Genomic DNA, 10,953 nt, shown 5'->3' with positions numbered 1-10,953 from the left:
TCAGCGTTGCGCATGCACCGGTGAGTCTCGTGAAAACCAATGTTTGTTAACAGGAGCAAAGGAAGCAATGTTTCCTTACTTTAGCAAAGGAAAACCAGTCTCCTCTTGGCTTATATCGAAATCCTCCGACATTCTTCTTTACAAATCCTCGTTTTGTACTTCTAATTAGTGACCATTGTTTTGTTTTGATCTCTCCCCTGCACTTCCGCGTTCGTCACTTCTGACTATGCATGCGCAGCGCTGAACTCATATGTCATGCTCCCGGAACTGCTTCTAGTGTACAACAGTGAGCGCAAGCTAGATTAAATTATTACGTTTTAAATATGGTTATTTTTCGTACAAAAATGCATCGATTCGCTACAGCAGACCTTTGTTCATCCCCCGGAGCCGTGTGAGACACTTTTTTTTAATGGATGGGCGCTTTTTATTTAACTTCTTTTGGACTGATGCATGCAAAACCCGCTGAGTGCCATGAAACAGCTTGAAAGATCAAAGACCATTTTTTATATAACTCCGACTGGATTCGTCTGAAAGAAGAAAGTCATATACACCTAGGATGACTTGAGGGTGAGTAATTTATGGGCTAATTTGCATTTTTGGGTGAATTAACCCTTTAAGGGATGACATAAATTCAGCAGATATTATTGCAAAAAAAAAAAAGACCCCAGTAATATACTGATTTGAGAAGAAATAAGAAAGTGACTGCAGTGTGATATGACAAATATGAGACAGGTGGTTTAGCAGTCATTATACAAAAACTTGACCACAGAATGCTGTGAATGACCAATAAGACGTATTTTATACAGTCATGTAATAAAGCAGGAAATTCTGTAAACTAATGTGACAAATGATCCTAAAAAAATCTGATGAAACCAGCAGGCAATGAAAAACTATAGTTAAACAGTTTTCAGACAAGAGCATGATGCAACTGAGATACCATTTTAGCGATAATCCATTTCTTATTGTTGCTGAAATTCAACACATTTCAAACAATTTCCTGTTTCATCAGTGACTTATTAGTTAGCTTAGCATCACAGACATGAGCAAACATTAAAACTAAACACATGTGGACTTCTCACTCTGCCTTTTAAAGACATTAAACATATGGAAATAATGTTTTATATGATTTTAGCACATTTCTATGTGGTCGCAAACAAAACAAGCCCACTTTTCAAGTCTCTGTGATTCTAGTCCATAAATATTGCTCACTTCACTCATTTAATGTAAATATATGGGTTTGTTCAAATCCCTAACCTCAAATATGAGCAATAGTAAGCAGCACTTTGCTGCATGATTACCAAATCTTCTTGGTCTTGCATCTACCAATTATGAATAGCAATGAATTCTCTGCTGCAATCACTTAAACAAAAAAATGTAAAAGAATTAGCTTTAGCATACTGATTGTGACCATGTCAGAATACTGTGACATGAATACTATAGCTGACGAGTATACATGAAACCCATAGAACTGACTCTAATCTTATATTGTTAACAATTAGCCTGCAACAAGCATGCAGCACTGTGCGCAGGTCTGCTTCAAACACCACCTGTCTCTACACGTCAGTCCCTCTCAGCTGTTCTCAAGACCATGTGTCTGTCGCCACAGGGGAAATACAGATGAATGGACACATGAATGTCCTGGCTGTGATGATATTCCACAATGTCCTACTAGACTGCTGCCCAACAGCTCTAAAACAATGAATGACTTATGATTTAGACGGCGTAAAGCAATATGTTTTAATAATTAATAACGTGATCATTTATCAGGTACTGCTGGGCTTTCACTTATTATGTCCAAAATGTCATAACAAGTCTTGACTATAGAGATGTAACGGTATGAAAATTGCATATCACGATTATAGTGACCAAAGTTATCACGATTATCAATACTATCACGTTTTTTTTTTAATTAGATGAAAATGTTCAAAAAGAACTGATAGACACACTAAAAACATTTCAATAAGTTTTATATTTGAAAATCAACAAACAACAAATACAATTAGCAGCTATATGCACTTTTTTTTAGGTCTTGGCTCAAAGCCACTTGCTGCGAACTTTTCTTTGCGGAAGCTTTGCGTTAATTACAAGTGAGATAACGAAATATTTAATCTCTAATCAATATTTTTTGTCCAATTATTTGCCCAGTTAGTTTTGGTATTGAGGTAAAAGTTACCTTGCATTCGCTATATAACAGTGGGTGGTGGTCACGAAGATGACTGAGCAAATTTGATGCGTTTCCCCCTTTTGCAGCGACTTTCTTCTTGCAAGATCAGCAGACAGGGTGACCGTCCTCGATTAAATTGCCTTCAGTACTCTTGTAAAAGCCAAAATACGACCAGACCACCGATTTGGTCCTCTTAGATGGCTGAAAAATCTCCTGAGCGCTGTCACTGCCTTCCGCCATTTCGTCTTGTGCAAAAACAACAACAACAACATTCCATGCTGCTTCTGCGTCAGACTGATGCTGGCTGGACAGGATTTACCGCGAGTTTTCAAAATCGCGATAATCAAATACGGTATTGATGATAATTACATTTTAAACGATAATACTAACCGTCAGGGCATTTTATCGTGATTTATCGTGAAACCGGTAATCGTTCCATCCCTACTTGACTATGATTCATATTTATAAATGTACACTTATATTTAAAAGTTTGGGGTTTGTAAATTGTTTTTATGGTATATTTTATGCTCACCAAGACTGCATTTATTTGATTAAAATATAGGCTAGTGAAACCAGTACCATTTTGAAAAAGTAGTACATTTTAAATTTGATTTGACATTTTTAAAAAATATATACATTTTGTAATTTATTTCTGCTGAATTTTCAGCATCATTACTCAAGGCTTCAGTGTCACATGATCCTTCAGAAATCATTTTAATATTCTGATTTGCTGCTCAAGACACATTTATTATTATTAATAGTAATCAATGTTGAAAATAGTTGAAAACTGCTTAACATTTTTGCGACAACTCTGATTGAATAGAGAAAGTTCAAAAAGCATTTGTTTGAAATGGTCATTTTTATCATTACAAATGCCTTTACTGTCACTTTGATTAATTTAAAGACTCCTTACAGGATAAAAGTAATAATTTCTTGAAAAAACAAAAAAAATCTGGTGGGAAAGAAACCTTAACTCTCATTTCTACTCAATTTAAAGCATCCTTCCGAAATAAAAGTATCAATTCTTTTCAAAAGAAAAAATGCCCTAAATTTTGAAGATAGTGTACAAATTCTTTGTCATGCCCAAATGAACACATTACTAAACCATGATTCATTCTGCATGACGCATGATTCTAGAATTCAGTCACAAATGGTTTTAATACTGATTCAACGGGCAGGGTGCAAGATATGACTGTCTAGTGCCAGAGAGCCCTGCTCTGGACCAGAACGAGACACCCACCAAAGCCACAAGAGAAACATCTTTGAATCATTTAGTCCTCTCATGAGTCCTCTGTGAATATCTGAGAATGTATCATTGCTAAATCAACTCACATGAGGGTTCAAAAACAGAGGCTCTCCACTAAATATGCAAAACATATCATTAGATTCCCAACATTCTTGCTCTCAAACTTTTTGTATCTTTCTAAATGTATTATTAAAATGTATTTTTATTAGTCAGAATATACAAGTGTATTATAGCCATACTGCAAAAATGTGAAAAATGAGGCAAAAACTATTCTCACATTAAGGTTGTAACTTCAAATCTATAAGATCTGCACACTTTAGAGCACAGAAGACTGAAAAACTCTCGACTGTTGTCACGGTTTTCATTACACAAGGCAATAATGAGCTGTCAACAGATGCCTGATAATCTCATGTGCTTTTTAAATTAATTTTCCTACATTGTTTAGAAAACTAACGTGTATTTTTGTTATGCTCGTCCCAACTGGGATACAGGATTTGCAACTGTCAGAGAATTCAATTAAATAGTTATTTTATATTAATTTTGTATAATGTGTATAGTTATAGGCTAAAAAAATTGTAACTGGATGATATATCCTTTTGAAGGCCTTTGAATCAAATCAAATTGTAATCATATCGCATCATGGTCTAAGGTATCGTATCTAGGCCTGTCGCAATAATCAATATATCGACTTATCGCGCAATAAATGTACATGACCTCAATAATTTTTGGTGACGCAATATATTGCACATTATATTTACTTAAAAATTAATGTCACCATGTTTTGTACATTCCACTTGCGCCTGTGTCTTTTGCAGCTTCTCGTACATAACGTGGTGTAGTCATTAGAAGCTAGTTCAAATTAAAAAAATTCTTCTACAAACAGTTTCATCTGCAGATATGGTCTTGTTTAGGGATCTGTTCCTTTGTGCATACGGACATCTGACTGCTAAGTAGTGATTGTGTTTTTCAGCAATAGTGTGCACCCTTAATTTACAGAGAAAAGAAGGTCAGGGAAAAATCTGTAGATGGAAAAATCTCCATACAAGTTCTTTGTGCATTTTTCTTTTTTTTAAATTTGTTACTTTGCACTTTTTGTTAGAACATGTTTATTTACTATTTATTCAGGTTTTTAAGGTATATCTAACATTTTGATACTTAATTTCCATGATCTAAATATTCTTAAAATGTAAAAGTTTGTTGTCATTTGGAAGTGTGTATAGGCCTTCTTGCAATATTACGCTGTTACATTATGATTATATATTCAGTGGCATAAAATGACAATAATATCGCTTATCGCAATCATTTCTGGGGCAATATATCGCACAACAAAAAGTTGTTATCGTGACAAGCCTAATCGTATCGGCAAATATTATATTGCTGGCAAAGAGAATTGATGTCAGATCATATCATGATGAAATGTCCAATCATTTTATCAGCAAAAAATATTGCTATATATTTCCAAATAAATCCAAAACCTTCCCCAAAACAAAGCCGCATTTATCATTTTGACAAAAAGTAGGGACAGAGCTGTGAAACGGAACTACTTTTTTTTTTTTTTTTTTATAAACCTCTTCCTCATACATTTATATGGCTTTTCCTAAGTTCAATAAATTTGAATCTATATGAAGTATTGAGTTATGGTCTGCGGACAGCTGGCTTTATGGGTAGGGAGAGATAAACAAAAACTAGGCTATGAGATGAAATCAAATCAAATGGCATTCCCACCGATCAGAAATTTCACCAAGATGAATTTCAAAGTGAATGTTATTTCTTTCAGACCTAATATCAGGTAAAGCTTGTCTGTGTCTAAGCTGTGTCAGTCCAACTGAGGGTTAAACAAATACTAAGGTAAGGTTTAACTAAACAACTGATCATCATCAACCTAAATGTCCCTTTGGTGATACATGAACCTGTGATTAAATCATTCAAGGGACTGATCATTTCTTTCTTATTCCACTCACCATCACTGCAGAATGTCACACACATGCTTTAATAAAACAATAGATATGCATCATAACAAAAGATCACTATATTAAAAGGAACTTCTAGGATTATCATTTACTTTGAAAGAATATACTGCAACATTTGGACATCTGAAGCAATGCTTCCCAACAGGCTCTCTCGCTGTCATGTGCTTTTATTGTCGGTGTGTGAGTGAAAAGGCTTGAGTGAGGGCAGACACATTAACACACAGGTGTGTCAGCAATAACTAATTCACACTATCACCGACATTTCGCGTCTAGGCGTCTCGCCATTCTACCTCACAGATACAATGTGATATACACATACGCGCGCGCATCAATGATATTCACTGCACTGGTGGTGAAACGCTTTTATTTCACGTTCCAGCGGCATATAAAACGTGGACGAAGTTCAACAGCGTTTAGAGGTTGAAATGAATATCGAATATCTGGGCTTTCGTCACATTCACACGGTCACCCCAAGAGGCATGACACCCGTCTGGACCTCAAAAGAAAGCGAACAGCAGAATCCCGCGGACAAATGAAACACTGTAACATCCAGAGCATGACGTATAAGTTCGAAAAATGACGTACTGGCTTCAAACACATTTGCAGTCGATACATTGACGCTGCTTGACCTGCAATATGCTATTAGATATCGTAAAACTAGATTGGTTTTCTAACAATCTTTGAGGCGATACTTTGACCATTAAGCTATTATATCTTCTTTTTTTTTTTTTAAAGAGCTGTCTCCATCCATCGTAGCGAAAGCGGCACGTCTCTGACACACCCTCCGAAAGTGAATTCGTGCATTAGCCTTAAACAACGCAAATATCGTCCAAATACAAACGCTCAGCATTCATATTCAAGGAAGATATCACGCCTCGATGCGCCCTCGTAAGCGTTTCGATGAGGATCCTCTGTAACGCTACATATGCAGTGCTCGCATTTCAATCACATCCACACTGATTCAGACAATACATGAAAGTAGAAGGTAATTTCTTCGATCCGTACCTGCACATAATTGTTCTCGCAATATTCCGCGACCCTTGAAAGGTTTTGGTAGCTCTCCACAAGGGCTCTTTTTCCAGCCGGAATTTCTTCCTCTAACAACATTTGTAGCTCTGCCATCTTACATCCCTCTGCATTACTCTTCTCCCCCTCTTTCATTGAAACCAGCGGAGCTTCACTCTCCGACAGGAGGTCCCTCGCCTGGCATTGTGGGATTCCCGTTGGCTCCTCTTTTTCAGCAGGCCTCCTATTCTCAACGCAGCGCTTTACGCACTGGGCTGTGATTGGCTGTTCGGCTCTGAGAATTCGTTATTGGCCAATGGGAGAGGAGTACGATTTTCTCAGCGATGAGAAATGCCGCGATTTTCTACAACAGCATTCTGACCAGAATGTGACATTGGACAAGCAGCAGAGTTGCACCGAGGGCTGTATTAAGACTAATGAGTTTTGTCCACCGTTGCGGGCAATGTTTTTTAGACATTAAGAATGTGCCGCTGTTTTAAGTTTCTTTAGAGGTAATCCTAGGCTTTTCATAACATAAAATAATGTAATCATGCTATACCGTGATGATAATGCTATGCAAATATTGGTATAATAAAATAAAGTAATAATAATGCGACAATAAATTATGAACGATATACGCACTAAGCACTACAACTGACCTACAATAATTTAAAAGCCCAAACACCCACAGCCTTAGAAGTAAAAAGCATCAAAGACCTAGAAAATGTAACTGACGGAGCCGATGTTGTTAAAAATAATAAACCTATTGTATATTCTGAATTGATCTATTCTGATTTTTCAGAAAATGGACAGCTTTTTGCTAAAATTCTCAGCATGAGCAAAATCTGTTTAAATATCCTTTCGCAAGGCATTGTGGATCATGTAGGATAAAGGCGCGCTACTTTCTATTCATCACTATTGGGTCTGGCGTCATTGGAAACTACATCACCCCAACTGCAACTGTTTCAGTTAATACCTAGGAGGACGCACTGAACAGTTTTTTTCAGATGGACCGAACACAGGAGGTGAGTGGTAATATTTTATGTGGTGTTTTGCTTTTTGTTGTTCAGTGTCCTAAAATTTCGAGCATTTTTAAAAGAGTTTACACAGTAATTTCTTAGTATGGCGAAAGGTTTATTTTTAATTTTTAAAGGTTAATTAATTAACATGATATGGCTAATTAACCGAAGGTGTGCAATATATAATTAACATATTAAATAAGTATTAAGTCTACATTTAATTTATTACCTTATTAACATGATATGCTTATTGTTTCACGTCTGTTGGTTAAATGTTTATCGCATTTTCTGACAATCTGTCAATCAGGATGTAGACCTGTGCATGACACGAAGGGCAATGGAAGATCCCAAATCCATTCAGAGGAGGTTTGAAGCGGCTGTTAAAGTGATCCGAAGTTTACCTGAAGATGGTAATACCTCTATATTAAGTATTAAACATCAGTGTCAAGTATTGAACTACACGGTTTTCTTTTTAAATAACAATGAAATATCTTCTTTTAATCATTCTTTCCTCATTTCACACAGGCTCCTATGACCTGTCTGATGATATGCTGGTTATGTTCTACAGTTACTACAAACAAGCTACAGCAGGACCATGTAACACCCCGAAACCCAACTCTTGGGATCCTATTGGTAAAGCTAAATGGTAAATATAATCACCAAAATATGGTTTTTTTTGTAGATGATTTTTAACTTAAATCTACATGCCATTTTGAATATGGTGTATCTATTCAATTGAAATGTTTACTTATTGTAAATATGAATATTAAACCCAAACACATGTGTGTTCTTTGCAGGGAGGCATGGAAAACCTTGGGAAACATGTCAAAGGACCAAGCCATGATGGAATATGTTCAGGAAATACAGCAGGTTGGTAGTTGTATAGATTGCAGAGATGAAGCTCTATCGTATTGAGGTATCAATAAAAAGAGTTTAAACCAGAAACAATCAAATGTTTTATCATAGATAATTGAAACCCTCCCGGTCACAGACAGGATGGCAGAATTAATGGACGCTCTTGACCCATTTTATGAGATGGTGGCGGAAGATGATGATGATGATGATGACGATGAAGATGATGCATTCAGTAAAGCAGCACCCTTATCCACAGGTACTTTATTTAGAAGCATTTAAAGTACTTAACCATAAAATTTGTCCTTATTTGTGCCTGTTTAATCAACATTTCATATTTTAATTAATTTTGAAACGGGAAACACTAATGCCGAAAAAACTGATGATGCTGCTGAGAAACTTAAAGAGGGGGAAAGTGAAATGAATGGGGAAAATAAGGAAGATGAGATGGAGATGGAGAAGAGGAGGAAAGGTACAGCAACTACTTTGTGTCTTTATTTTCAAGACGGTGATCTGAAATGATTCATAACACTGTATTCGAGGACTTCTCAGCTCTTTTCTATTCTGCAGACTCGAGCACATTTGCAGCAGGGAGAGGAGGTTCATCAGTGTTTAATGAAAGTGAGGAGAACAGCATGTCCTCCTCAACCGATGACGCTCATAGTTCTCTGAACACGGGGGAGGAAGAGGAGGAATTGACTTATGGTATAGTTTCTGGTCTTTCATTCCATTTCTAGGCCCAAGGTATACGGTTTATCCCAACTAAAACTTGGGGGCTAAGATTTAGCAGTCATTTAATGAAACTACATTGGCATATAAAGTAAACGGCGTGTCTGTTATAATCTGTGTTTGAAAAATATGATTTGATGACATCATTCTCACCAAATATCACGCAGATGACTCAGACGATGAGATGTACAGTGACTCAATGGAAAATCCAGCAACACAAGAGAAGGTACAGTCTCCAGTGATGTTTTCAAGTCTGTGACAGGCTCAAGAAGCTTGAAAATAAATAAAAGAAAAACATACATTTTGCATAATTAAAATAAATCCAATTGTAAAACAATTCTATTATGATTTAAAAAAAATATTGTATTGCAGTAATTTTATGGCTCAAGTCAGAAATAATTTTTTAATGTTTTTGAAAGAAGTCTCTTGCTCACAAAGGCTGCATTTATTTGATTGAAAATACAGTAAAACAGTAATATTTTAAAATTATTACAATTTAGAATAACTATTTTAATTTTAATATATTTTAAAATGTAATTTATTCCTATTTGTTTTCAGCATCATTACACCAGTCTTCAGTGTCACATGATCCTTCAGAAATCATTCTAATATGCTGATTTATTAAACATTTCTTATTATTATCAACAGTTGTAGAAACTGATACATTTTTTTAAATATATATTTATATATATATATAGATTTTATTAAAATTGGTTTAAAGAATCATTTGTAAGAATATAAAAATATTTTTATATAAATATAATGTATATGAATATTTGGAACAACAAAAAGAACAGGTTCTAAAAATATTCAAAATTGTCCTAAGATTTTTGGCTTAAATAGGATTACCTTTTCTTTTAATTTTGAGGTTCAGTGTGACCTGGACATGTGAAATATGAGGGCTCTCTGACCCTCCCATAGACAGCAAGGTAACTACCACGATCAAGGTCCAGAAACATAGCAAGGAGATCGGTAAATATCTTAAATATTAAATATCTTAATGTGTGTTCCGAAGATGAACGGAGGTCTTACATGTTTGGAACGACACGAGGGTGAGTAATTAATGACAGAATTGTCATTTTTGGGTGAACTATCCCTTTAAATAGCTATTAAAACCTTGAGTACAGTTGATACTTAATCTATTTGCTTATGTTTTGTTTTGTTTTAGGCTGAAATCCTTGCTCTCAAAACTCAGCACTCTAAGTCACCAAAAAAGGTCTGTTTATGTTACTTTAAATACTTGGAATGTCATTGTCTGAAATGCCACTTTATATTAATAGAAATTATTAATCGTATCTGTATTTATCCTGGTTTTTAGAGGTTGCCCTGGTGGCCTTTAAACATGTCCCCTATCACTGTAGCACTGACAGTTATCTGGCCCTTTGCTGTGCAATGGCTGCTGCAGTTTTACTTACAGAAAACGAGGAGGTAAGAATTAGTTCATGCACTGTTAACTATAAACTATATGTTGATAAAAGTACCCATTTTTACGCACTCTGTCTGTGTTGCATCTTTGTTGTGGTTTTAGAAGGTTAAGAGTGAAGTGAAGATTCAGTTACCAGCTGCGCAGCTCCTGAAGACTTTCAAGTGGTCTGGACGTATCTGATATATACAACAGTGAATATTGTGATGCCACACTGAGCCTCAGGACCTTAGTAAGGACTTGATAAGGATACACACTACTGTTCAGAAGTTTGGGGTCAGTAAGATGTTTTAAATTGCAATAATATTTTACAATATTACTGTTTTTTTTTTTTTTACTGTATTTTGGGTAAGCTTTTGAACGGTAGTGTTCAAAATATTCACACTGTTTCTATTGTGTATTAATGGTTGTTTTCAGAGTATATGTGGACCAATAAAAGGACAAGAATGAAAGAAGTCAATTTTTTAAGCTGCAGACATACATTATTTATAAGTATGTTATTGTAAAGCGGGTAATTCGTTTTGAAATTCGAATAAAGTCTTTGA

General features: G+C 35.5%; 2 protein-coding genes across 2 annotated transcripts in view; one reads left to right on the top strand and one right to left on the bottom strand.

Moving 5' to 3' along the window:
- abi1b (abl-interactor 1b) overlaps positions 1–6,666 on the bottom strand; it is a 19,906-nt gene extending 13,240 nt beyond the window's left edge. The window contains exon 1 of the mRNA XM_016537407.1: positions 6,386–6,666. Coding sequence (XP_016392893.1) covers positions 6,386–6,541 — 156 coding nt within the window. The 5' untranslated portion in view covers positions 6,542–6,666. The remainder of the gene's footprint in view (positions 1–6,385) is intronic.
- Positions 6,667–6,700: 34 nt separating this feature from the next.
- acbd5b (acyl-CoA binding domain containing 5b) lies at positions 6,701–10,688 on the top strand. The gene is made up of 12 exons (XM_016537354.1): positions 6,701–6,897; positions 7,188–7,410; positions 7,712–7,814; positions 7,930–8,050; positions 8,202–8,274; positions 8,371–8,515; positions 8,615–8,728; positions 8,827–8,961; positions 9,153–9,211; positions 10,154–10,201; positions 10,304–10,413; positions 10,514–10,688. The coding sequence occupies exons 2-12, from the start codon at positions 7,393–7,395 to the stop codon at positions 10,530–10,532; spliced, it is 945 nt and encodes a 314-aa protein (XP_016392840.1). The 5' UTR covers positions 6,701–6,897; positions 7,188–7,392; the 3' UTR covers positions 10,533–10,688.
- The last annotated feature ends 265 nt before the right edge of the window (positions 10,689–10,953 follow it).

Source organism: Sinocyclocheilus rhinocerous, unplaced genomic scaffold (assembly GCF_001515625.1).
Source record: "Sinocyclocheilus rhinocerous isolate Xijiao unplaced genomic scaffold, SAMN03320098_v1.1 scaffold306, whole genome shotgun sequence".
NCBI classification, from domain to species: Eukaryota; Metazoa; Chordata; class Actinopteri; order Cypriniformes; family Cyprinidae; genus Sinocyclocheilus; species Sinocyclocheilus rhinocerous.
Note: the sequence above shows the minus strand (reverse complement) of the source record. Positions and strands in the feature narration are given on the sequence as shown.

What these genes read in the sequence shown, in the direction of transcription:
- acbd5b (XM_016537354.1), top strand. An exon ending in ATGTTCAGGAAATACAGCAG is followed by an intron (nt 8,275 to 8,370) that starts GTTGGTAGTTGT and finishes GTTTTATCATAG; the next exon opens with ATAATTGAAACCCTCCCGGT. An exon ending in GATGGAGAAGAGGAGGAAAG is followed by an intron (nt 8,729 to 8,826) that starts GTACAGCAACTA and finishes TCTATTCTGCAG; the next exon opens with ACTCGAGCACATTTGCAGCA.